This window comes from Bos taurus, chromosome 7 (genome assembly GCF_002263795.3).
Source record: "Bos taurus isolate L1 Dominette 01449 registration number 42190680 breed Hereford chromosome 7, ARS-UCD2.0, whole genome shotgun sequence".
Lineage (NCBI taxonomy): Eukaryota > Metazoa > Chordata > Mammalia > Artiodactyla > Bovidae > Bos > Bos taurus.
The window spans coordinates 21,695,951-21,723,790 of NC_037334.1; the positions used below are offsets into that span (position 1 = coordinate 21,695,951).

Genomic DNA, 27,840 nt, shown 5'->3' on the forward strand with positions numbered 1-27,840 from the left:
CCAGTTGACACCTTTTCAATTCAGAATTTTTCAATAATCAGTGTGACTTGTGGACTTAACCTGCAAGCTCTTTTAATTATCATTTACATCTTGTGTGGCCTTGTATTCTTTAATCATACCATGCGTTATGTCCCCAGTGAGAAAACTTGAGAGGAAAGTAGTGTTTCCTTTTTGACTCTCACATCAAGTCAAAAAGGAAACACTACTTTCCTCTCAAGTTTGGTCTCTTCAGTAAATTGGTTTTCCCAACAGTTGGCAAGGAAATATAGCCCATGCCATTAAAGTGACATAATGCATCAGACTCTACATATATTTTATTTTATGATGAGTTATAAATATATAAATATGTTTAAAATAAGGCTATAAAAAACTCATAAATTAAAATATTCAGCTTCAACACTTGGAGTATTTCTCCTTCATAATCGTCTTTAGCCTTTCCAAGAGGTCTTTCAGCGTACTTGTGCTCGTCTTGGCTTCATTCACAGAACAGGTCTACAAAAAAAATATTTCATTAGTTTGCATTGCTAAGTATTTGAATCTTGCTTGTGCCAGTCTACCCAGGTCAGCCTGCGCTTGCACTTGCCACTTGAACGGTGATCAAACCAAGGCTGCCAGTCTGGCTTGACTCTGCTGCTAGGCTAACAGGGTTTAGCTGTTTTTCGTGCATGCTACTTACATTCCAGAAATGGCCACTGTAAATCCGTAACTGTCTACCTTCAGGGTGTGGCCATCCCTGGACAGATGTGTCACAGCTAGGTGCTGCGCAGGGGCATAACAGGGATGTGGAGGCTCAGACCTGCCCACTGCCGTCTTGGGCCTTTTGTGTGGCCACCTGGACTACTGAGAGACAGGTTCAGTCCATTTGCCATCCTGCCCATTAAACAGCAACATAACAGGTTGGCCGCACTTCAGTTGGGAAGGATTCCTGCTGCCTACCACCTGGCCACTGCTTCAGTTTGAATCTCAGCTCTACCAATTTATTAATTGCATTGCTTAAGACAAACTACTTAGTTTATAAAAGTTTCAGTTTCCTCCTTGTATAAAATGGCAACAATAGTGCCTACTAAAGATCATTAGGAGGGTCAAAAGAGACAATGAGTGTAATATCTGCTCCCTGTTCTGTGACCTTATAAATAAAGCAGCGTGCCCAGAGAGAGGATGAACGTCCCCAGTTCCTCTACTTGGCATTAGGTAACATCCGCTCTTGGCTCTGCCACTTTTCCTACATCATCAGTTCTCCCCTCTTACTAGGTCATTCCCACTAGGTGTATTGACATGCTCCGTATAGACCTCATCTAAAAGAACTTCCTTCACTTCATACCTGCCTTCAGCTATTGTTCCGTTTCTCTGCAATCCAATAGAAAAATACCCTAAAGCAGTTTTTCATACTCAGTACCCCTTTCTTTTCACTCCTCCCCACACCTGGTCTCTATGGAACCCACTCTCCTCAGACTTTCATTCCCACATCTCGATCTGTGTCAGCACCATCAGTAACCTCCATCACGCCGAGTTCAATGACCATTCTTAGTGTTCATCTTACTTGACCTTTCGGTACATTTGACACACTCCCTCCTCCTTAAAAGAGTTTCCTCACTTGCCTTCTGGGATACCGCACACTCTTTGATTTCCTTCTACTTCACTGGCTACTACTCGGTCTCTTTTGCTGGCCCCTCCTCTTCCTGACTCCTATATGAGTGCCTCTGGCTCAGTCCTTGGATCTTGTCCTTTCTCTGTGTCATTCAGGTCTGTGACTTAAAGATCTTTCTGAGAACTCTTCACTTAATACCATAAGTTCTGACATCTCCCTTAAGCTTCAGACTTTTTCAACAGTCCTGTCAGTATCTTCACAGCCTCTAGCCTTGATCACCCCTAGTCTTCCATATCTGTAAACAGCACCAACCATCCACCAAGGGGCCCAGGTTAGGAACCAGGAGGCCATCTTCTACTCTTTCCATTACCCCGCACCATAGATCTGTCAGCAAGTCCTTCTGGCTCGATTTTTGATCATAGCCAAAATCCAACAATGTCTGCCACTCTTACTCTGCAACACCCACCATCATCTGCAGCTGGAGTACTGTGGTAGCTTCCCAACAAGCCATCTTACTTCTGTGCTTACCCCTACTCAGTCTGTTTACCACACAGAAGCCAGAATGATCATTTAAAATCACATAAATCAGGTGGTAGTCTCTGCCCTGCTCAGAACCCTGTGGGAGTTTCCCACCATGCGTGGGGCAGAATCCATAGGCCCTGTGTGGTCTCCTCCTAAAAGCCCCTCACTTACTCAGATCCAGCCACACTGGCCCTCCTGTTGATCTTTGAACACATGAAGTTCATTTCTACCTTAGGGCCTTTGTACAGCTGTTCCCTCTGCCTGGAATGTTCCTTCCAAGTTAGTGATGTGGCCAACTCTCTTGCTTAATTCAAATAGCTGCTTAGATGATGTCGCCAGCTACTATATCAGCCCTCTCCCTCTTGACCCCTATGCTCTTTACCCCTTTATTTTTCTTCATAGCACTTATCACTACTAGACATCATGCTGTATGCTTGTTTGCTTTTCTCACTGACCCATTACAACATTCTGTGAGAGCAGGAAATGTATCCCCAGTGCCTAGAACAGTACCTATAAGCAACACGCACAGAGTCTCAACAAATAGAATTTGTCAAATGAATGAACAAGCTGATTAAAAGTGTACTGCTAGTCATAAGGAGGAATATTTTAAGAAGTAGTACTGCCATCCATTGGAAGGCAGGCTGTTGCCATAGCACAGCTTACCTTGCTTGCCAAGCTGTTGAGATTCCTGTCAAGTCCGCCCAGGAATTTGTTCAAGCACGTGTGGCTCCTGTAGATACGCCTAAGCTCAATTCCAACCCTGCAGAAGGTTTCCTTCTCAGTTGTGTTCTAGAAAGAGAAATGCTACAGATAGCCATTGGCCAGCTCGATTTTGAACACTGGAGAGAGAGATTTCCTTTTGATTTCTTCTTTCCAGGGGGACAAGTGGAGAAGGTGAGTTTGCTCACCTGTGGTCCAGCTATTCAGGTATTCCTGCCGTGTGAATGGAGGCTGCACAGTAAACAGCCTCTCCCAGTTACTTGCAAATGCAGTAGGCTTTTACCGAAACCTCCCAATGTCTTTTCCATTGGAGGGTTTTATCGAAAGGGTACCTGAAGCAAGTCACTCAACTAAGTTAATGAGAGAGTGGGGTTTGAATGCAGGGTTACCTGTCTATAGCCCATGTCTATTTCTTTACCCCACGCAAGCTGTTCTGTCTGTGGAGGGAATCTTAGGTACATGAGCTCATAATCAGAGTCTGCTCTTAACTTCTGTAATTTATAGTTTTTGAATCTAGGTTTCTCTGGAAATCCCACATGCTTACTAAGAAAATGAGTGTCCATCCTTTAGCCTGGACAGTGCTGCTTTAGCCTCAGCACTCTCCCATTTAGCCCTCCTCCTGAAAGGTAGCAGTGTGAGGAGACAGACACGTCCCCACACAGCTGGAGGTGAGTTCCTGGATCAGGGCCAGGTGCCCCAGGAGGTGGGCCTGGGAAGATGAGGGGCAGCTTCTGAGAAGAGTGCTGGGCCTTGGACAGAGTTTCTCTAAGGGGCCTTTGGCCTTGAATGTGCAGGGTCAGAACCTCTTTGGAATGCTGGCAGCTCTGATGTGGGTCTGGCCACATGGTTCTTCTTTTTTTATGAACCTGGAAGAGGGAATATGTCTCGGCCGGGTCAGGCCTGATGTGTCCTCTCATTCTCCTGTAGGACAGAGTCATGGAGCCTGGATGGTGTGTCTTAAGCTTGAGCCCAATCCAACTCAGATAAACCTGTCTTCAGCCTCTGCCAGGACCTGTTCTCATCCCTTGCCACTCAAAGTGAGGTTCGTGAAGCAGCAGCAAGGACATCACCTGGGAACCTGTTGAGATGCAGAATCTCAGGCCTCCCTCTGGACCCACTAAATCAATCTGCGTTCACAGGATCTCCAGGGGATTTATATGAGGAGCTCTGTCCAAACAGCTTTTTTAGTTCTCCCATATTTTTTCTGATTATCAAGGCTGTTTACTATAAAGGTTATATGCAGTCAACAAAAATGGATTTTTTTTCATTAACCATCAGCCAGAGAGAACTACTATTACAATTTTGGTAACTATATGTCCAGATTCTTTTTAATACTTTTTTTTTCTTCAATAGGGACCGACTAGTGATATTCTTTTCTAACCTCTTTACGCTTAACATATAGTACTAGCAATTCCTTAAATCATTCAGTAGTATTTTAGAACATGAGATTGAGAGCTGTGGAGGAACGTAGGGCATATTTGTGCCACAGCTGATCAATCCCCTACCTTTGCATTGTTTTTACTTATAGCAGTACAGGAGCAGCAAGTCATCTGTATAGATCTTTGAATTTATCTCTCATTTTTTCAGGCTGAGTTCCAGGAGTGCTGTTGATTTTTTTAGGGTTTTTCTAGGAAAACCTTGACCCAGACCGAGGCACCAGAATCCCAGACTACAAAAGCTTCCTCTTTGCACTGTGGAGCTTGATGGCCCGTGGTCAGGGCCTTTAGAAGGACGTGTATATAATGAAGAGCCGTGAACTCTCCTGGGTCCCGACTCTAATTGAAAGTTTAAGAGTAGCACCAGTGTCTCTGGGCTCTGGGAGTCAAGAAACCTCCCATAAATCACCATATCTCTGTGGAGCGTTGTGGGTGAACAGAGGTGATGAGGCCGAGAAGACAGACACCAGCTGTGTATGCAGTTGGAGGCAGATGCCTGTGTTGTTGGGGACAGAACAGTGAGGTTCAAGAATGTCAAAAGGAGAAGAGATCCTTTGCTTATTTTTCCATCAGAATCTAATGAGACTTTTCTAAAACTTTGGCTACTTTGACTAGGGACTTAGAACTTAACACTGCCTCGGTTTTGAGAAAACATCTTCTAAAGAACTTTCAAACGATTTCTAAAGATGATTAGGATAAGTATAGAAAAGAGTTTGAATCAAATGGAAAACCTTTAAGAGAAGAAATTCTAAAGGCAGTTTTAGTTAAAGGCCTTAATGTTTTAGTTCCATTGGGATTGTAGCAATAGGATGACACTCTGGACTGCCTGCTTTTTCATCTGTGTATCCAGCTTTCACGGCCTTGAGTATATCTTTGGTAGTTCAGGGGCCACACTTTGAGGAGCCATGTGGACTCTGCAGTTTAGAACTGCTCAGGAAAGAGGCTCAAAGGGAGACCTGGTTTCCTGCCAGAAAGAAGCCTGCCCCTCCTGGGAGTGTGACAGTGGTGGCACACCATTCGGGAGATGTCTGTGCAGGGTTTCGGCCAGAGTTCTAACTAGGGTCTTGACTAGCTTCTCTTTGGGACAGACAGATCTGTCCTATATGTATTGTATCCATTATCTCCACTTATGCACAAATTTAATCAGCCAGTGCTATATGTGGAAAAAGTCCTCTGCTTTCACTTTTGAAAAAAGACTTGATGTTTGGCATAGAGCTCTCTGAAAAATTATAAACTTTTGCACCTTTTGGTAGTAGAAAATGCCTCCAACTAATAGTCCACCAAAGAAGTCCTTCCTAGACCTGCCAGCTTGCTTGCTTTCTACCTCGCTCACCTTACTTCAGAGACACTGGAAACACTGCCTGCGGAACCCAGCATTTAGATAAGCACGTTGTTCCAGCATCTGCCAAGAGCAGGATGTCACCTAACTTGAGCATAATGGACCTCTGGATCTCTAAAAGCACTAAAATTAATATGCTCGATTTTGGAAAGATATTCTTGAGAACACAAGAAAGTAACTTTTCCTCCCATATAGCACCCTTGTGGGTTTTGAAAATAACAACCTTTCTTTGTTCTGAAGTATCTTGAAAGGTAAGTAAGCAGTGCTGAGTCTTTGAGGAAAAGAGAATGGAAAAACGAGATTGTTAATCCAGGAGGAATAGAAAGCAGTTCAGGAAGGCATGAGATAGGTAAGAGTGAAGGAAGGTAGTGGGAACTGACCTGCACCTTGGCTGGGGAGAGGATTGGCTGTCTTCTAGAGCAGCCCAGAGTGGGGTTGCCCTGGGCTCACAGTCATGGAGAGTTGATGATTTCAAACCCCTGGCCCCTCTCTCTTAGAATGATTGCTTCTCTACAACCAGTTTTTGCCTTTAATCAAGAGTTACATAGTAACATTTTCCACTAACTCAAGAGTTGGATTCCAACCAACTTTCAAAATTGCTTTCATATCTTCAGATGTAGAAACTGAGGCACAGAGAGGTGTAGAGGCTTGTCAAAGGCCACACAGTTAATAGCAGAGCTGGGGCTAAAGCCACCAGCTGTCTCCCTTCCAGCCTCACGGTGCTTCTGCTGGGCCTTGCCCTTGGCTTTGATAGCACCCTCTCAGCAGTGAGCCACCCACTGGAGAACCCAGAGCATGACTCAGTGACTCTTGGCTATTTTATTTCTCTATATATAAAATATTAAGATAGATAAAGCATTATATATAAGATATATACATAAAATATTAATAAATGAAATATATAAAGTATTATACACTAGATATGAAATTTTATATATACATATATATGAAATCCTTCCAACCTGCTGTTACAGGATGTCTGATACAGGATGAGATTCTGAAGGATAAAATTATACAATATGTATTATACAGTACATATGTTTATATTATATGCTATTATATAATTATTATATTTCCGACTCCTGGAATAATCTTTAATGAAAAATGAGATAGTCTGGATAAAGGCCCAAAGAATAGTTTTGCTCACGAGCAGGACAGGCCTACGCTCTGGCCCTGGCCAAGTTACCCTCTGGTATACATGGAAAGCAGGTGGTTAGGAGACCACTGGTAAATTGAAGCTTTGGGTTTTTCATTCTCAGTTGTGTGTTTCCATGAAAACAGGAACTGATGTGCTGAAAGCTATTGATATGGCTGTAGTCATGTGTTTGTCAGAGAAAATGCACTATCAGCTGTCAAATCTATCTCCTCCCACTGAAGATCGGGGGGCGGGGGTGAGGCGCAGGAGGAGGAAAGGTGAGATGCCCTGGCAGGAGCAGCCGGAGGCAGGGATATGTTGGCCCCTGTCTGACAGGATGGTTCTGGACTGGCCAGAGGGGAGTTTGCAGGACAGAGAAAGCTGAGGGTCTCCAGACAGCCGTGCCCGGAGCTAGTGGGCTGTTAGGTGACCAGGCTGCGGAAGAGGAGGGGCTCTGGCAATACATTTTCTGTTGCCATAGGAAGTCTCTTAGACAAAATGAAAGCTCTCTCAACCTGTAATCTCAATATCTGTTTTTGTGAGAGTATTTGGTTTTTCAGAAATGTATGGGCCAGAAAAATTCTCTCCTTCAGCAGCATTAATTGAGTGCCTCCTATATTCCAGGTACTAGACCTGGGTTGGGTAAAATCTTAAAGAGCTTTTCCTTGATTGAGGTCTAAATTATGACTATAAAACCCAAGCTTTCTACTATATATCTTCTAAGTCAAGTGAAACTAGAAACACTAAAATGCATTTGAGAATAAAGATCAGAATTCTCAGTCTTTGAAAATATTTCATACATTATAGTTAGGTTGAGCCTGTTTGCTTTCTGTTAAATTTGTTTAAACACTTGTGATTGGCTCTCTTCACCAAGTCACCCATCTGCCAAAGTAGACCCAAGACGGCTCTTACCTTTGGGGCAGCAAAGACGTCTGCTACAGGCAGCTCCATGCATGAATTCTTGGCCCAGGCAGGAACAAGAGAACACGAGAGTGAGTTACGTTCAACTGCACAGGGTAAGCCATGCTGAACAGCTCTGACCCTCTCAAACTAAGAAAACTTCCTACAGTCCCTCAGGGGGAAAAAACAAAAAACAAAAACACCAGGAGGAAAATCTCCACAGTGCTCACCATCCTACCACCAACCACCAAGTCTCTAGGAGCTGTTGTGTTCTTTTCACAGTCTAAGAAATAGGCACAGCATCACCAGAACATCTGGAGAGATGGTGCCAGATAGCTTACTCACCTTTCTCGTTGTGAGGATGTTCAGCGTTTTGATGATCTCTGCTAAGGTAATATCACACTTGTGTCCATGGACGAAGTGACTGGTACATACCAGTAAGCAGACCAGCACTGGGATCAGCTGGGAGGTGAGACCCATTAATAGTATCTCTATTTGCACTGACAATGTGAGACAATTAGTTTACCAGGAGACGCTAACAATGCAATTCTGATAAAGATATCTCTATATATAGATTTTAAAATTGCTGAAACTGAGGGAAAATAAGTTTACATTGGAAATTTTCATTACACCAGGTTGTCAGTCATTTGGGGCCAATCAGCACCTCTCTTCCAGGAGAAAAAATGCCTCACAAAAACAGGTAAAATGTTCCTGTGAAATCAGACCAGTAGGAAAATGAAACCTTTTTTTAAAATTAACTACAAAGTATCAGCATAGGAAATTACACCATAATTTTCTCTTTAGATTAATCTTATCAGCTTGGGGTTGCTGCTGGCTTTTTACTTTGCATAGAAGGAAGAGGCCACAGGTGTCCGAGTTTGTTTTAGTGCAGCCCTCCTGGGGAAAGATAGAGTAATATCAAGAAAGTTTGACTTGATTAGTATTTCACCTTGGCTTCTTCCAAGTATGGGTGGCATCTGGGAAACTCTCCTTTTGTGGAAAAGCTGATCTGTGGTTCTTTTCTCTGGGTAGAAGGAAAGTAACGGGCACAGATTCTCTCCTGTTGTAGCACTTAAACATGCCTTTCTTCCACATTTAGGATTTTGGCCAAGGACATGTAATACATGGTGGAGCTTCATTAGGACCATGTCAGGTCCATAGGTCTTTAACAATAAGGAGGCTCTAGGCAAAGTATGCCTATCCCGAGGTTTCAGGAATGACTCCTTTGAGGGACTTTCCTGGCAGTCCAGTGGTTAAGGCTCTGCACTTCCACTGCAGAGAACGTGGGTTCAATCCCTGATTGGGGAACTAAGATCCCACATGCTGCTACTGCTACTGCTAAGTCGTTTCAGTCGTGTCCGACTCTGTGCGACCCCATAGGCGGCCTCCCACCAGGCTCCTCTGTCCCTAGGATTCTCCAGGCAAGAACACTGGAGTTGCCATTTCCTTCTCCAATGCATGAAAGTGAAAAGTGAAAGTGAAGTCACTCAGTCTACTGTGCGGCAAAAAAATAAATAATTTTTAAAAAAGGAATGATCACTTTGAAAATGGATTTGAAATACAACCTCAGCTAATTAGGGGAAAAGAGTGATATCGAGGTGCTACCACTTGCCCTGGCACCTCACTGTAATTCCTGTGGGTGCTGCACACCCCTACCACTGACTCAGATGCCTGCGTCCCAGCACACCACTGGTTATTCCTCCCTGAGCCCTTCTCTTTCCTCTCTGCTTCCTTTCTGTTGGTTTCTCACCTTCCTCTCCAATGATTTCCTCTGGAAGGTCATACAGAAATGATGACTGCTAAGGTCATTCCTGAACTTTGGCTTTTATTTGTGGTGACTTGTAGTCCATGAAAGAATCTGGACAATTGTAACAGGAAGGTCCTTGGACCATATTTAGGATCCTTCCATTGGGACTGTGCAGTGAATTTGCCGGGCTCAGCGCAGTGACGTCTGACAGCAACTGCATGAAGTCGGGCCAGGCTTCCAGGTTAAGGGCACCGCCTCCACAGTGCTGTCCTCACTTCATCACTGGCTGATCATTCAGGGGTCCCCATTCCACCTTCACTTTGTCCAACTGGCTGCAAAGTTGAGTCCCCACTATCCTCTCGGATTCATAATTTGCTAGAATGACTCACAGAAATCAGAGAAGCACTATATGTAAGGTTATAGTTTTATTACAGCAAAAGGATACCAGTCAGACTCAGCCAAAAGAAGAGACCTGGAGATTGAGGTCTAGGAGTGTTGCAGATACGAAGCCTCCTCTGTTCTCTCCCTGGAGTCAGAACGCATCGCTTCCGCAGCACTTTGATGTGTGACTCCACACAGATCGTGCCAACCAAGGCAGCTAATCAGAGCTTTGGTGTCCAGCTTTACTGGGGTGTCATTCAGTAGACGTGACTGATTGAATCCATGGCCACTTGGTTGACCTCATCCTCCAGCCTCCTCCCTGGAGGATGGGCTGATGACTCAACAGGTTAATAGTGTTACTGGTCTCCATCTTGAGTGGCCTTATTAGCATGAACTGTCAGGTTCTGCCACAAATAGCAAAGACACTCCTGTAACTTGGAAGATCCCAAGGATTTACAGCCTACCTCCAGGAACTGGTGACAAAGACCTGTCAAATTCTTTATTCAAAGGTTTTAGAGGTCACCTCCCAAGAGCCAGGACAAAGGTCAAACTTCTCTGGGTAAGTTTTTTTTTTTTTTTTTTTTTATAATACATCTTTTTTCTCCCAGTTTTATTGAGATACAATTGACATGTCACTGTATAACATAATGATTTAAATTATATATATCAATATATTGTGAAATGATTACAGTAAGTTTAGTTAACATCAGTTCTCTCATATAGATATAAAAAAAGAAAAAATATTTTCCCTCATGATGAGAACTCTTAGGATTTATACTCTCAACAACTTTCAAATATTCCATACTAGAGTATTAACTATAGTCATCATGTTTTATGCTATATCCCTAGTTCTTATTTACAGCTGAAAGTTTGTACCTTTAAAAAAAATTTTTTTTTTTCTTTCTTTCTTTCTTTGGGCTTCTCTGGGTGTTAGTTTTGGCATGTGGGATCTAGTTCCCTGACCAGGAATAGAAGCCATGCCCCTTGCGTGGGAACTTGGAGTCTTAGCCACTGGACCACCAGGGAAGTCCCTAGTTTTTACTTTTTGATTCCCTTCATCCAATTCCCCACCCCTCCTCCCCCCACCTATGGTAACTAAAAATCTGATCCCTTTTTCTTTGAGTTTTTTGTTTTTAGATTCATAGTGAGATTATATAGCATTTGAGTTTTCACTTCAGCATCTATCTCTGTTATCATACATGGCAGGATTTCCTTTCTTTGGGTGAATAATATTCCATTGTATATGTACTGCAACTTTTAAAAGTCATTTGTCCGTGATGAACACAGGATGTTTCTATGCCTTAGCTGTTGTAATAATGCTGCTTTGAATATGGGAAGGCAGGTATCTTTTTGAGTTAATGATTTTGTTTCCTTTGGATACATTCCCAGAAGTGAAATTGCTAGATTATGTGGTAGTTCTTATCTTTTAGTTTCTTGAGGAACCTATATAACTGTTTTTCATAATGGCTTTGCCAGTTTGCGTTCCCACCAACAGAGCATGAGGGTTCCCTTTTCTCCACATCCTTGGCAATGTTCTTGTCTTGATGCTGTTCTAATAGGTGTGAGGTATTTGTGGTTTTGATTTGATTTCCCTGATGACCAGTGTTGTTGAATACCTTTTCCTAAACTTGTTGGCCATTCATATATCTTCTTTGGAAAAGTGTGTATATGAGTTTTAGACATTATAAAGTTTGATTATTTGTGTTTTTTTTCTAGGGTATGTTTATTTTTTGCTACACAAATAGGGGGAGTTAATGAGAAGGGCAGACTTCCTTCTAGAATAGATAGAGACTTCAAATCCAGATTAGCTATCATTTGGAGTAAAATGGTAGTCCTTTTTTAAGAAAAGGTTCGAGGGGTGTAGAGCACACCTCTAAAGCCTTGAGGTTTGAGGCAGAGCTGGAGAGGAGGAGAGTTCACCAGAATCCCAGCATGTGTGGGAGGCAATAGAAAAGCTGTCTACATATTGAACAGTTGTTTGTTTTTTTAACCTTTGCTGAGGGCCAAACTTTGGGCTTGGGGTTCTGGGATTAAAGATGTGAGTCAGAAAAGGAATATAATTTAGTATCCATAGCTCAGAAGCAGAATACAGTTTCTTCTTTGCTGTTTCAGTGGTTGGATGAGGCCAGAGAAAAAAGGATAAACTCTCTAGACTATCAGGAGTGACCAGAAAGTCCCCTCAAACAGTGGCAGTTAAAAATGGTCACCCTGCCTGCAGGGTGGAACCATGGCAGCTATGCATGTGGCTGGGTGTTCAGAAGCTGGGAAGGTGGGGACCTGCATGTCAGAGACAGCAGCCAGCACCTAGCCATGTGAGACAAGGGAAGCTTTCCCAGCCTGCGGGAGCTATGGGGCAGGATGGTGAGGCAGGTGGGGCAGCACTGGAGTGCCATGTTCCAAAGGGCAGCATTTGAATCTGCACAGGCTGGGGAATCTGTCTGCCTCCCCCAGTGTTGGGGGAGCCATTAATGCTGTGAGTGGACAGAGGTTATGCCTTGCAGGTCTCAAAAAGAAAACAAAGTCGAGAGCGAGAGAAAGAAAGCAAGAGTGAAAGTTAGTTGCCTCAAGCCAAAACTGGGCGAAGCTTGCAGGTTACCTTGACTTCCTGAATTCCTAGGTTTCGGCACCAAATATGATCTCAGATGGCATCAGCTTGCAGCAGCTTGGAGCCAAGCTTCGGTTTCCCACCAGACTGAGGTCCAGTCTTGGCAGTGAAAGCATCAAATCCTAGCCGCTAGACCCAGTGGTCAGTGACAAGGCCCTGGCCATTTGGCTTTTCAGAAAAAGAATTCCCACAGAGATGGAAAGTAGTGAAACAAGTCAAGTACTTATTAGGAGGAAAAGAAGTATAGTATGTGCAGATAGACACACAGGCGGTCTCAAGAGAGAGTCGCTGAGTCTTGCCCTTGTGGTAAAATCATTTACCTCAGATTGGTACTTGAACCTATGTGCTGGAACTCTAGCCCAGCCAAATCCAGTTTGGGACTTGAATCCACATGACTGGGACTCGAACCTGGCCACAACCCACAATCTTCCAATGAAGATCACACACCTGGTTTCTGGACTTAATAAAGCTCAGGTTCTTTGTGTCTTAGTGCATAAAGAATTTAACTAGAGGCAAAGTGATAGGCAAGAAGTAGATTTATTAATATAGGATGCTTGTAAGAGATGCAAGAGGGCAGGCGAGGGAGCTATGCCCTGAGGATTAAGTGAGCTACAATTTTATGTGTGTGCTTAATGCTCAGTCCAGTCCAACTCTGTGCAGCCCTTTGGACTGTAGCCTGCCAGGCTCTTCTGTTCATGGGATTTTTCAGGAAAGAATACTGGAATGAGTTGGCGTTTTTTTCCTCCAGGGAATCTTCCCAACCCAGGAATAAATTTTATAGTCAAAGGAAAGTGGGGGAAGGGAAAAGATAGTCTTCTTTGAGTAGATGTGAGGCTTAAATTGCTAGCTTCTCCTTCATATCAGGCAGGAAAATATCTGACCCTGTGAGGTCAAACTAGGATTTCCATAGCGTTTATTTGAATCAGTAAAGAGAGGGTAACATTTTTCTTTCACTTAATGGCCTGAGGCATATCTCATACTTTTTATAAGCAGGCTTTACAGTTAAGCAAGCCTGCTTCATTCAATGACATTCCAATAGATCATTAACTTACAGTAGTCTCCCAAAGTTTCTTAGGTTTCCCTCTATCTACAGTCCCCTACTGGGACTTCTACAGCTACTTGCATAATTGACCTATCCCTGTCAGAGATGGTTTGAATTCCTTTTATGGGGCATTTCTTTCAGGTTTTCTTTGGCCAATCATTTTGATTTGTCTGGTTCAGAGTCCATATTTGGCATATCTCAGGATCTTCCCACCTGTGCACACACACCAGTTATCCAAAGAGGCCTGTGGGTAGTCTGGCATCAGTTAGCATCACTCCTCTTCTGACCTCCAAGGAGGCTTTCTGCTGATGTGTAGTTGGGGAGGTCTCCTGACTTCGAGTGAGAAAAGTGTTTTTGGAAGGGCCTAGCCTCCTCTCTCAGTTGTCCTGCTATTCTCATCTTGGAGTTTTGGCCCATGGGGGATGAATCTCACGTCAGTGTACCCAAGTGAGGGGCTGGTGCCCATCTTCCTGCCTCTAAATAGATTAGAGAAGCAAGGGCTTAAGGTCAGTAAAAGACTGTTATAATCAGAGGCTCAAGCACAGGTGGGAATCTGGTTGTACAAGGTCAGCATATCTTTGTTATTTTCAGGCTTTAAAATTTAGTATCTATTTCTATTTCTATAATAGAAGATCTGAACCTATTGGTCCCAGACCTCATTCTTGGACTGAAAGGTCTTAGTGCAGATGTCTGAGAAAAGAGAGGGTTATAAGAGAATGGAAACCTCCTCTCAGAAAGTTTTTAATACCTTGTGGGATCCAGGAAAACAAGTTAGAGAAACCATTTTCAATTTCCCCACCCATATTGATTGGGTGGATTGGTGGTGAATTGTCTGTTGAAGCCAGGTAGCTTGCTGTCAAATTTTTTCCATGTCAATCTCTACCTGGGAAGGAGTGTTAACGTATGTACAACAAGAAGTGTCAACAGCTGCACAAACGGTCAACAGATAATCCAGGGCCAGACAGTTGTCAGGTACCACCTTGACCAGCGAATCTAGAGACTTCTGTAAACTAGTAAGAGAATTAGCTGTAGCAGTAAGAGAAAAGTTTTGAAGAACATGTTGGTGGGGGTGTACTCCCCACCATGGTAATGAGGTGTACCCAAAGAGATAGGCATGTCCATCTGGGATACCAACAGGTAAATCTCGAGTTAGTTGAGTAAACAGTTTAATGAACTTGCCCATTGCTTGGATTCATTTAAGGAGTGGATTGAGAAAGGAGTAATCAAGGCTCCTAGCATACACTGTGTGGACATGGAGTTATTGTGTAGGCAATTAGTGGCCCATGGTTTCTTATCTATTTGGCATATGTTTGCTGGCAGGGCTCAGCAGACTAACTAATGGGCTTAAGAATTTAAGACCTAGCCATCTAACTGGACCTAGCCAACTCATTGGAAAAGACCCTGAAGCTGGGAAAGATTGAGGGCAAGAGAAGGGGGCAACAGAGAATGAGATGGTTGGATGGCATCACTGAATCAATGGACATGAGTTCAAGCAGACTCTGAGAGATAATGAAGAACAGGGAAGCAAGGCACGCTGCAGTCCATGGGGTCACAAGCAGTTGGACACAACTTAGCGACGGAGCAACATCCATTTCTATTGTTATGGAAATGTTTTCCAATCATATACTCAATGTGTTCCATCCACGTCCATCCCAATACCTGTTCCTGTAAGGTGGATCCTTCTTCCTTTGTTCAGGTTGCGAGTTAGAATTTGAGACAAATAGGTTGCTGGAATTCTGACTTAGGAGGATCCTTTATAAAGTGCTGGGGTGCTTTAATGCCAGTTCTTCATCCTCCCAGTTTGATTTCATGTTCTTCTGTTGATAAGGGGAGGATTAGGGAAGAGGCATTAGAATTTTCTTTAGTAGGAAAATGAACAGTTCTAATCCTGTACATTACTGCTTCAAGCCTTGGGTCTCTGGTAGAACCAATTTCCATCAGGAACTTGGCTAAAATTCCTCATGGGATAGACAGGTTGCCATGGCCCATGATGAACTTAACTCGGCGTAAACAAATCCAGCAGTCAACCAAGTGGAGGAAGCGTGAGTTTGTGCAATGTGAAGTAGAGAGTTGTATGTCCGTCCTATAGGTTAAGGGAAATAGGCGTAGAGATGCTAAGGCAGTTAGTAGTTTCATAGTAGCACCAGTCAGGGTCAGTCAGTCAGATAGTAGCTATGGGCACTTAGCCTAGGGTCTCAGAAGTATTTTTTATCCTTTTTGAATAGTAGCTTCAAGTCTTGTAGTGGCTCACTCATCTGCCTGGAACTTTCAGGCTCTTCGGGGTCCTCTGGATCCTGTAGAGACTTGGAGGGCGGGGTGGATTCACAGGGATGGCTGGAATGTGGGCCTTGAGGTTCCTGTAATGTATCAGTGGAGACAGGTTTGATCCTGGATGGATGAACCCGGTTGGTGACCCCCTGGAGTTTGACTACCGTAGAGGTGCTCAGCAGGACTTGGTAAAGACCCTTCCATTTTGGGAGTCGCTGGTCACCTGGGAACTCATTTTTCCAGGTCTTTAAAAGTGCCCAATCTCCAGGTTTTACAGCAGGGTAACTGGGACTGTCATCTGAAAAGGGCTTTATTACTCTTCTGCCATATTCTTATATAGCCTTCTGGACCTGGCCTAAGTTTATAATGTATTTAAGATGAGCCTTGGTTTCTGGGTCAGCATATCTAGAGTAAGGAATGGTCATCTGTATGTCATTTTGAAAGGGGTTAATTTAGTGGTTATTTTAGGAGCTGCCCTGACCCTTAAGAGAGCTGTTGGCAGCAGGCAGTACTGCAACCCTGCGGCAGGAGGTAGATGGGCCCTGCTTCCGTGGAAGAATGATAGGACATTCATCTCCTATGGACGGAAATTCCTCAATGAGAATAGCAGGGCAATTGAAAGAGGAGGCTGGGTCCTGCCCAGGCCACATATTTATTACTCTCGGAGTCAGGAGAGCTCCCAAACTACACATGGGCAGAAAGGCTCCTTGGAGGTCAAAAGGGGAGTGATGCTCAGGCTACCCATAGGCCTCTTTGGTCAAATCCATCTTGGCTAAGAGATGCGTACACACTCATGGGAGGGCCCTGAGATATGCCAAATATGGACTGTGACCCAGGCAAATCAAAATAATTGGCCAAAGAAAACCTGGAAGAAATGCCCCATAAAAATAATTCAAACTGCCACAAGGGCACAGCTCGGCGACTCTCTCTCTGAGCCCACCTGTGTGTGCTGTACTCTGTTTTCCTCCTAATAAGTACTTTACTTGTTTCACTACTTTGTGTCTTTGTGGGAGTTCTTTTTCTGCAAAGTCGAATGCCAGGGCCTTGTCAGTAACCTGGTTTAGTGCCTAGGACTCTGTGCTCTTACCCTGCGACCTGGCCTCAGTCTCTGGTGGGGAGCCGAAGCCCTGCTTCAAGCCGCTGCAGGCCGAGGCCACCCGAAATCAACTCCATGAAGGGTGGCTGTTCTGGAGGCCCCCAGAACACATAGTGGGTCAACTCTGGTCCTGTTGGTCCTGGCTGCTCTGCTTTCTTGCTGTGTGGGCTTAGGCATGCCCCTCAGCCTCCTCTGTCTGGTGGGGATCATAGTGGAACTTGTCTCTGAGGTTCTTCTGAGGAATAACTAAGTTAATGTTTTTGAAGTAGTCAGATTAGTACCCAGCGCCTAGTGAGTGCCGTTAGTTAACGTTAACCATATCTTTGGTCATCTGGACAACTGTGGTACTTTTACCTGTTAGGCAAACTTGAGTCCGAACAGCACCAGTGGAGGTTTCGCCAGTGGTCACTTCCCTACCCATGTCCCTCTTGGATGCGTCTCCTCCTTTGAGGCTCCATTCCTGTTTGGAGAGTCACTCCTAGCTGCTCCACTGTGGCCCTTAGGATTATTTATCTGGATGCATTACAGGAAACGAATACTGCAGTGGCACCTTATGCAGAAAGCTTGAATGCAGGAAGGTAGGTATTATAAAAATGTTGGGAGGTTAGAGGGAGGGCTCCAGGCTGAGTTCAGAACTCTAAAGAGATGGCCCGCAGGGAGGACCACTACCCGTGAGGCTGCCATTACAGGCTGGGAGCCCAAGAACATCCTCGGGCTGCCATCCAGGGATCCTAGGGCTGCAGCCTCCACTGCCTCCTAGCACCCACAAAATCCTCCAGGGGGACCCTTACCTCCCCACCCCTAGTCCAAGGGAATGGAAAATGGTGTCTGCACATACCCACCCCCCACCTCTCTCTAGGAGAGCAGTTACACCCAGACTCTCACTAACTTCAGGGGTGTCTGAGATCTGTAGTTGTGAACATTCAGGGGAAAGGCATGGAGGGTGAGCAGAGTAGCCCTGTCTCTCTCTGGACCCTGGCTGGTGATTCCTGCCTCTCCCACCATCCTCATGGCTCATCCCACCCCAAGCCCTGCTCCTCTTCTGTCAGCTGTGCCGGACAACACCCACAAAAGCCCTTCCAGCTCCCCATGGGCTTCTTCCTGGAGACAGGTGATACTCTTCCAAGGGGGTGATGCTTAGTAGAGACTGGAATACATAGGGGACTGGAGTGGGGGAGGGTGCTAGGGCAGGGGTAGCAGTGAGAGGCCTACCAAGGCAGCGGCAGCGGGCGGGGCGGGCGGGGGAGCCAGTTAGAACACTGCAGTCATCGTGAGGGAGGGAGCCAGCGTGGAGGGTGAGACAGTGAGTGCTGTGGGTCTGGGGTTACTCAGCAGCAATAGAATATTCTGGACTCAGCGGGACCCAAGTCTCAGCTCTGTCACTTATTCTCTGGGTGACCTTGGGAAAGGGTGACCCTGTCCAGGCTTCTCTGTCAAACCGGGAAGATTATCTGAGGTAATAAAGTGTTTGGTGTGCCTTCTATGTGGGAAACCCATAGATGCCAGCTAGCATTGTAACCTTTATCATTGTTATCATCATCATCATTACTATTAATAGCACTTAGAATTGGCTGAATATGGGGAAGAGGAAGAGGACCCCAGGATTCTAGCTTGGGGAACCACTGTTTGCAGAGATGGCCATTGAGGGAGGGAGGGTGGGTGGGAGGTGGCCGTGGACTGAGGCCCCTGCCGCTGGGTCTGCAGCTCTGACCTGAGGAGGGGCTGCATGGTAGACAGAGAGTGAGGGGATGCCAAGGGAACAGTCCTGCCAGGGTGGGGCAGAAACGGAAGAGAGGGAACTAGAAATGACTGTGGCACTTCAGTGACTCTGGAGGGAGGGAAGGAAGAAGAGAAGTTAGGCAACCAAGCACCCTAAAGGGAACCCAGGCATGAGGGCCTCGGAGGACAAGTGAGAGGTCAGCGGTGTCGCGTGTTCCTCAGGGCCAGGTGAGACAGGGCAGAAGGGCTTCTGCTAGATTTAGTGATGGGAGATAATCAGTGACATCATGGAGGTGGCTTCTGGAGTGTGTGGGCTCATGAAATGGAAACAGCAGCGTGGGTACATTCTGGAAGGTGAGCTATGTTGGGGTATTAGCTGCAAGGGATGGGGGACAACACATGATCAGTAGTTATTTTTTTAATGGGGCCACTTGAGCACAGGCCTCCTTTGTAAACGGCAATTCCATTCTTCAGGGTGGTTGTGTGTGTGCGCATGTGTGGTTATGCATGTGTGTGAGTTGCTCAGCCATCTCCGAGTCTGTGTGACCCCATGGACTGTAGCCTGCCATGCTCCTCAGTCCATGGGATTCTCCAGGCCATTCCCTTCTCCAGGGGATCTTGCCCACCTAGGGATGGAAGCCAGGTCTCCCACATTGCAGGCAGACTCTTACCGCCCCCAGGGTGCTCATACCCTGGTGCACACCTGCTGTGCCCTACACCCAGTTTGCCACCAAAGCCTTCAGACTGCAGTCAGCATTGAATGATGTGCTGGCTCAGAAGTGGGACAGGCAGGGCAGAGATAGATGAGTTGATAACTTTTTTTCCCTAAGGTTTATTTATTTAATTACCTTCGTGGGTCTTCGTTGCTGCATGCTGCCTTCTCTAGTTGCAGAGAGTGGGGTCAACTCTTGGTTGAGACGCGTGGGCTACTCACTGTGGTGGCTTCTCTTGTTGCTGAGCGCAGGCTCTAGGCACACGGGCTTCAGTAATTGAGTGTGTGGACTCAGTAGTTGTGGCTTGTGGGCTCTAGAGAGCAGGCTCAGTAGTTCTGGTGCACAGGCTTAGTTGCTCCACTGCATGTGGGGTCCTCCCAGACCAGGGATCGAACTGGTGTCCCCTGTGTTGCAAGGGGGATGCTTAACCACCGGACCACCAGAGAAGCCCATGAGTTGCTAAGTGTTGAAGTTGGGCAATGGATATCTGAGAGTTACTTTTGTATATATTTGAAAATTTTCTATAGTAAAAGATTTTTAAACTTTTTATGGATAGAAAAATTAAATATATATTTAACATATACAATTATGTACTATATAATATACATGTATTTATACTGACTATATCATATGTAATATAATATGTAAATGATATATACAAATAAGTATGTATCAGTGTGTATCTGACTCTGACCTCCCCTCACAACATGGTAGCCCCTGCTTGCCCCCTAACTACTCTTTTGTCCCCTACAACACTCACTGCCCCCTGCATGTCCTGTGTTCTCTTGTTTGTGCATCCTGTCCCCCCAGTAGAAGTAACCTTGTTTTTTTCACCATGAGTCCCCAGCTCCTAGAAAAGTGTCTAGCACCTAATAAAGGCCTCAGGAGATCTTTGAATGAATGGAGCTCCATTTCACAGAGGGGCAGCTGAAACACTGCCTAAGTCACAATAGGGGAAGTCAAGGGCACAGCTGGGACTTGAAACCAGGGCTGTTTGGATGCTGAAGTCATTGCCCTGAACCCTTGAAGAAGGTAAGGGGGATGGGGTTCTGGGTATAGACCCAGGAGGACCCCTGACAAGGGGACAAGGAAAGGAGGGAGGCAGGCTGTGGACTTGGTCTTTGCCAAGCAGGTGCTAAAGCAGTCCCTTCTGAAAGAGAGGGAAGCCGGCTGAATTACTGAAGCCAGCTCTAGGCACACGGCTCAATTACTGAAGCCCGTGTGCCGAGAGCCTGCGCTCAGCAACAAGAGAAGCCACCACAGTGAGTAGCCCACGCATCTCAACCAAGAGTTGCCCCCACTCTCTGCAACTAGAGAGCTGTCCTGCAGGAGCTGTCCCTCTGCCCCCAGGGCACCTCAGTCTCAGAGCTGGACTGGCAACCCACCCTTTCCTCTCTCTTCCTGCTCTGATCCCCTTGGCCCCACCTCCAGGCAGGTTGGGCTAGGTGAAGATTCCCAAGAATAGGACATCTTCCTCTCTGTTTGGCAGTATAGGATCTGATTGATTCAAGAAGATCCAGCCTATGTGGGGAATAGTGTAGGACCTCCTGCGTCTCGGCCCCTACAGAAGGCCCCCTCCTCTCTCGAGTCAGCTGACCCTAGGGAGCAGTTGGACCTGAGTGGAGGGGTCCTGGGCTCTGCCTTTCATGTGCACTGCTGGCCCTTCCCAGCCCCAGTTTTGATCAGCTCCTTCATGGACGTGGCATCAATTCCATGTTCTGTTGCTTTATTTTTCTAATTATATTTGTCTTTGTCCCCCAGTGGGAAATGAACGTATGCTCATTATTCATAGAAAATGTGGGAAGACAGATTAGAAGAAAGAAAAGGCAATGAATGAGAAACTGCTTTTCTAGTACCATAACCCCTTCTGGCCCAGGGCCCTCTGGCCCACCAGAGGCCATCAGCTCAGCTCTACAGGGGTCGCTACAGCCAGCTCAGGCCTTTCCACCCTCGTAGGTTTCAGGAAGAAGCCCTAGGGCCCCCACGCTGGTCTAAGTGATGCAGAGAGCGGAGCTGATGAGAGTTGCTATATTTAATTTTGGCGTCTGCGTCACTGGTGACCACACAGCAGCATCTGCCCAGGCAGCGCGGGCTGGGGGCGTTTCTGAACGATGCTTTGAGAGAATCACTTTCCACAAGAGAAGACACTCAGGAGGGGAAGGGAGAGAACGCAACAGAAAGTGAGGTCGTAAGTAGAAAATTGCTTCTGGGATTTCAAATGGCTTCGTCATGGGGCCTTCCCTTGCTGCTGAGAAATCACTTGATCTGGGAAAGTTTGTTGCAAACCCTGTGCTCTGTTGCTTTTGGGTGGAGCCGAGAAATGAGTGAAGATAATGAGGCTTTTTGACTTTTATTTTTCAGAGTAGGAGTGGGCAGCGTGTGTGGGAGGGGTGATACAGCCAACAGTTCTGACACCAGCTTGGACCTCTGGAAAGGCTGGCTCCCTGGCCTGTGTATGCCAGGCCAGGCCGCCCTGGCTGGACACAGTCAGCCTGGACTTGTCCAGGTCTTCTTAGAAGGGAGTCAGCTCAGGGGAGGAGTGGGTTTTGAGTTTGTTCAAACTGACCAGCAAATTCAGATCAAGAGCAGAGGGCACTTCCCCATTGATCATAATGAAAAAGTGATAAGCTGATGGATTCGATAAACCCCAGCCTTCAAGCTTCTTGGTCACAAGGAGACAAGATGCAGGCCCTTGTCCCCCTGGGTCCTGAGCAGCTCAGACGGCCAGCCTCAGAGAAACCCCCAGGTGACTCGGAATGTTTCCTGACACCTCATCTGAGCAGCAAACAGAGGTGTTTGGCACCAAGTTCACTGGAAACCCGAGTGTGTGTCTCACTTCTCACTTGAGTCCCAGCCCCTCTTCTAGTGAAACCTCCCAGGCCTGGGGTTCCTGGGGTGCCAAGGGGCTCCCCACCCTGGGCCCCACCACTGCATCTCCCTCCCACTCACCAAGCATTCTATCTCTTCCGATGCCCCTTGTCTCTGGGCCCTGCTTGGGGTTTACCTTGTGCATGAAAGATGTGAGACCACATGGTTAGAGAAAACTTCCAGCAAGTACCCAGCGGGTCAGTCCCCAGGTGGTAATGCTCCCAGCCACAAGAGCTGACACATACCTTTTATTTCCTCTTTCTTCCTTATCTCATTCCTGACTGGCCCACCTTCCTGTTGCCCGCAGCAGAGACTTGATTCTGTGGCTCTGTGAAGTCTGTCATCCCTGGAAGCCCCCAGCCCCCTCCGGCTCACCACGCACCCCTGGAGACCACAGGCCCTTCTAGGAGGTGCAGGCAGGGAGCTGCGGCGGTTGAGGATGTGGCGCACTGTGGACCCCTAGTGGTGGGGTCCAGGCAGGCCTGTCGGGACTGTGCATCCCACAGCCGGGCCCTCCTGAGTTATGTGGTGTGGGAAACCCTAAGGGGTCCTCCCCTATGTCAGCCTCTGTTCCAGCCTTTGCTCTCGAAAAATTCACGTGGAATTTTCACTGGAAGTCTTTTTATCTTGGACAGACAGTACAATGCCCTGCTTGAGCAGGGATGATGTGGGTCAAAGGTGATGCCACCAGAGAATGGATCACTAAGTATTGTGTTAAAAAAGAAAAAGAAAAAAAATTACACTGGAGAAGGAAATGGCAACCTGCTCCAGTGTTCTTGCCTGGAAAATTCTATGGACAGAAGAGCCTGGTGGGTTAAAGTCCATGGGGTTGCCAAGAGTAGGCTGCTATCAGCACATACTGTGATGTATTTGTATTCCTACCAGAAGAGTTTGGGGCTTCCAGTTCTTCCATATCCTTGCCAATATGTTTAGTCTTTTTTAAACTTTCAACTTTTAAATAAATGTGTAGCATTAAAAAGGTCAATCTTCCATAAATAATACTCTTTTGACTTTAAAATCTTCAAATTTCTGGATGAAGGAGGGTGGCAGAGATCTCACGCCTACTCCCACTCTGACGTTTGCACTACCCGCCCCCCACCCCCGCCCCAGGGTAGAGCACCCTCCTCCAGACGCCGTTGTTTTGTTGTTCCATTGCTCAGTTGTGTCCGACTCTTTGCAACTCCATGGTTTGCACCCCGTTCTTTAAAGACTTATTTCTGCTGCTAAGCTTTGAGTATGTGTGGTGTCTTGGTCATCACTGTCCCAGGCTGGGGAGGTGCAGGCCTCAGGCAGTCCTCCGCAAATGTGGTGGCTCTTGACAGGTACTGAGACCTCCTGGGCGCAGAGACTGTCAGTTCCCACCTTGGACAGCCCATGAGATACTCAGCTCCTGTGCCACTCCCAGGTCTTCCCTCTCTGGGCTGAGCATCCCCAGGTCCCTGCACAGTTGACTGTGGCTTCCTCCCTCACCTCTGTCTGGGTGCAGATGAGGGGTTCACTCTATTTGAGAGTGGTCCCCGAAGCAGTGCACTGTGGTCATCTGCACCCTGGACAGGTCCTGCCATGGTCTCTGTTGCCTGAATCACGCACGGCATAAACTCTCACTGCTCCTGAGTGACTGTCTCCACTGACTTGTGAGCATCACTGTAGATGTTCCCACAGGGTTCTGGGCTCCGCAGGAAGTGTGCCTGCCTTCCACTCAGCATCTGAGACTGGTCTCTGATGACCCACCACCTATTGCAAGAAGCATCCTGTGCTTCCAAAGATACACAGTGGAAACCATGGCTGATGGGTATGCCCATTAGCTGTGGCTTGCTGTGGCCGGCTGCTTCCTGCCTTCCATGTGCTGGCCTTGACTGAAGGAGAAGCAAACAGACCTGCTTAGGGGAGCAGTCTGACCTTGGCTCTCCACCCCGGTCACTCCACAGTCCAGGGGCCACAAGTCAGTGGTGCTTTGTTCACAGAGGTAGTGAGTGTGCACTGTCTCACGCCAAGAGGTGTCCAGACGTTGAGTGGGCTGCCCCCAGAGAGTAAGTGGCCTGAATCCACGACCTTTATGATATTGTCACCAGCTTGTGTGGGCCCCTCCCCTGACGGGTAATTCATTACTTACTCTTAATTACTGAATTACCCATCAGGGGAAGGGCCCGCACAAGCTGGTGACAATATCATAAAGGTCGTGGATTCAGGCCAGATGGCATTTAGACAGAGGAAGGCAGGGTAGTTAAATGTGTGAGCTATGGAGTTGGAGTAAGTTTGGGGTTCACACCCTGGCATTGCTCCTGCCAGCTGTGGGACCTTTGGTAAGCCACCTGCTCTTCCCTGAACATCATAGGGTGATACCAGAAGGCGAGTGGGTGGTGCCAGACACAGGCTGGCCACCCATCAAGAGCTGTGGTCATAAGACCACTTCCGAGGTCTCTGCCTGCTCCAGACATCCTCTTTGAACCCCGACACCCTGGCCCATGTTTCCTCCGCCTCCCTGTGGGTGGTGGTGGCGGGGAACTTCCTCCTGGCCAGGTCTCCTCTCCCCAAGGGGTCTGCTTCTTTTCTTTCAGCCTAGGTCTCGTCCCTTACTCCCCCTCCACTCTATCCTAGGCCCCCTCCTCCAGCTGGCCTGCTTCCCGGAGAGCTGCTCAGAGTTTTAAGAACACAGGCCAGTATCCCCAAAAGGCCAAAATAAAATGCAAACACCATCAGGTCTCTTGTCATCATTTTTATTTTAGCTTTCAGCTTGACAAAGTCAATGAAACAGTTTCTTCAGTGACCCCCCCTCAGTCCACACACACCATATGCAGTGTTCTAGACTTCTATATATTATTAACTCTTTGATAACATATTTTAATACTTAACTTTAAATACTAGGAAAAATAATAAATTATTTGGCTGAGGGCCCACTGCTGGCTATCAGACAAGAGTGGCTACTCTGGCTCTCTCTCCTGTCCCTTGCCTTGGCCCCAGGACCCTAGTGAGGTAGCAGAAGTTTGCATACAGTACTTACTGCCAGGGATTCCTAATGCCCACTGCTTTAGTGCTGGAGCCCCAAGTCTCCAAGCCCTTGGCTCCAAGTTCTGGCAGTAACAGTCCCTCCTAACCCCAGTACAGACAAAAACACTTGTTTAAATAACACACAATAATAAATAAGGCCAAGAAGGAATGTGCCTGGGCTGCTCTCTGCCTCAGTTGCCCCTGTGTAAAGCAGGTGTCTCCTCCACCAGGTGTCTAATAAACACTACACTTTGTTCTGAGGAGGGGAGGTCATGTGGGGCAAGGTCCACCCTTGTCCACCGAGCTCGGATTCCTGGATGGAGGAGACCTGCTGGGCTGAGTCCCAGATATCAAGACACAGGGCAGCTGAAGTTGGCTAGGCTCAAGGAAGGCAGCGCAGGCTCAAGTCTAAGCTAAGGACATCTTATCCCCCCTCCCTAACCCTCCTTTAGTCTCCCCAAGAAATTTCTGACATCTGAAAGAAAAATAAATCTGCAACTTAGATGGTCAGGATCTGCCTCTGCAGATAATAATGCTAGCTTTTCATGTTTCAGTTGAATCTTTCATTGCGAAAAACGATCCTTGAATGTCTGAGCAGGTCTTTTAAGAACTGGGCCACTTCAATTTTGGTGTCTCGGACGTACTCACTGGAAACCTGCTGCAAGGCAAAGAGGCCAGCATGTTGGTGGGACGCCAGAGTGAGGACGATCAGCATCCATCAGGGGCTTTCCACTCACCAGCTGGTTCATTCTTCACAAAAGCCCCCATGAGGTGGGTACTGCTCTCACCCACATTTTACAGATGTGGGACTGAATGAAGCTCAGGTAGGAGTTGGGAGCCCCCAAGCCCATGTTTTGGAAATCCCAAAGCCATGTCTCTGCTTCCACAGTGGGCCCACCCCTTTGTGGACACATGTCTCAGATGCTCTGGGGCTCCCAGGGTGAGCCCAGGGCTGGCAGAAGTGGGTGCCAGGTCAAAGGACAGGGGGGCCTTACCTTAGCTGAGGGCTTGTGAGGACAGAGTGCATTCAGCATCCTCTTGGTCCTTTGGATGACACTGCAGTTGGAGATGCTGATCAGGGAGTCCAGGGCTGCACAGTACTGTGGGGGGTGGGGGGAAACACCAGGGAGTCAGGCAGCACGTTCAGTGAGTCTGTAGGAGGAGGGGAACTGAGCGGCCCGGCGGAGACAGGTCTGGGTGGTGGGGGAGACCAGATTATGAGGGGGCAGAGAGTGGCTCTTAAAGCTTGCTTGGAACCCCCCAGTTGTGTGAGTGAGGCTCAGACACGACCTCAGAGGGCTGCAGCCCTGGACGTGTCCCCGCAGTGTTGGGGGGTCCTCACCATGCTGCTCGTCAGGTTGAGGCTCCACACCATGCTGCCATTGCACAGCGGCACCTGAGGGAGCAAAGGACAGCGAGCTGAGTGCTGGCAGGGTCTCAGGCCAGGCCTCCACAGGGATCAGGCCCCACAGGCATTCCCAGGACTGCAGACCTGGGACCTTCAGTGTTCCCGAGCTTCATTTTCCACTCTGCACAGTAGCGGAGACCCACTGTCCAGGGGCTTAGAACTGAGAGAGAAATACTGAGTGCCACAACCAGTAAGGGACAGCCTTGTGTGAAGCTTGCCAGAGCCATAGTGGGAGGGCAGGTGACACTGGCTGACAGGGGGCCTGCAGGGAAGGCCCAGGGCAGGGTGGCCAGGCCAGTCTGATGGGAGGTGATGGGAGTCTAGTCTAGAAACAGCTTGCCTTCTGAATTGGGGATGCTGCAGTTCAGAGCATGGGCACTCTGGTGTCACCCAGTACTGGCTTGAATCTGACTTTTGTCATTTAACCTCACTGATGTCAATAAAATGGGGTATCGTACCTGTCTCTTGAGGTGGTTGGCAGCGATGTTATAAGATGTAAAGCCCCAGAAATGGGCCTGGCACATTATAGTGCTCAGAAAGTGTGGGCCGTCACCACTGGGGAGAGGAGCTGACCCCACTCATGGATGCTTCCATAAGAATGGGCTTAACTAAGATGCTGTGAATAATGGCTCCATTATGGTGTTCAGATCTAGTTGGCAAATGCCAAAATAGTTCTAGGAGGGTGCCAGCTCTTCTCTTCTTTCCTCTGTTCCAAAACCACTGAGCAGGAGCTGACCATGGCAGGCAGGGCCAGGCCAGGGGAGCAGGTGGTCGCTGGGGGCTCTGCCATATTCCTTCATGGGTCCATCCATACTGCTGCACTTCACCCCTGGCTCCTCTCCCTCAAAGCCAGACTCACCTTGCAGTCCTCAGGGCTTCTTCCTTGAGACCCCCTCACCCCTGCACCCTCAGAGCTGGGACCCTGGCCCACAGGCACTCACCTTCTGGTTCTGGGTGATATTAACCAGCTCTTCAATGAGCTCCTTGAGGGCTGTAGCAGAAGGCACAGGGCTTGGGGAGGTGAGGCCACCAAAGCAGATAAGAACAATGACCGCGGTCAATAAGAGCGCCATGGAGCCTAGAACAGCACAGGAAGAAATTGAGGAGCAGACGCATAGGCTGGCCTAAGCTGCGTGTCTTGTGGCCTTAGGCACTTGTGGCAGCTTTTATAGGCCCAAGTGGTGACGCCTCACACCCTGGTCTCTGCTTTGTCGGGCACTATCTACAAACCACATCTTTACTCATCTTAATTTTACTTTGTGGAAAATCCAGTGTCGCATAAAGGAAAGAATTTGATTTCTTGTGGACTTATTACTGAGAAGGGTCTAGGGCAGTTTCGAGATCTGGATGAACTTACTGCAGGGG

The 27,840-nt window shown here is 47.2% G+C and overlaps 2 protein-coding genes across 2 annotated transcripts; both read right to left on the reverse strand.

Annotated features, from left to right (window-relative positions):
* Positions 1-296: 296 nt before the first annotated feature.
* Positions 297-8,186, reverse strand: IL4 (interleukin 4). Its single transcript, NM_173921.2, is given in 4 exon segments — positions 297-492; positions 2,774-2,899; positions 7,653-7,700; positions 7,986-8,186. Coding segments are annotated over 4 exon segments (408 nt in total). The 5' UTR covers positions 8,121-8,186; the 3' UTR covers positions 297-393.
* Positions 8,187-25,617: 17,431 nt separating this feature from the next.
* On the reverse strand, positions 25,618-27,618 carry IL13 (interleukin 13). Its single transcript, NM_174089.1, is given in 4 exon segments — positions 25,618-25,725; positions 26,063-26,167; positions 26,410-26,463; positions 27,417-27,618. Coding segments are annotated over 4 exon segments (399 nt in total). The 5' UTR covers positions 27,549-27,618.
* Between the last annotated feature and the right edge of the window lie 222 nt (positions 27,619-27,840).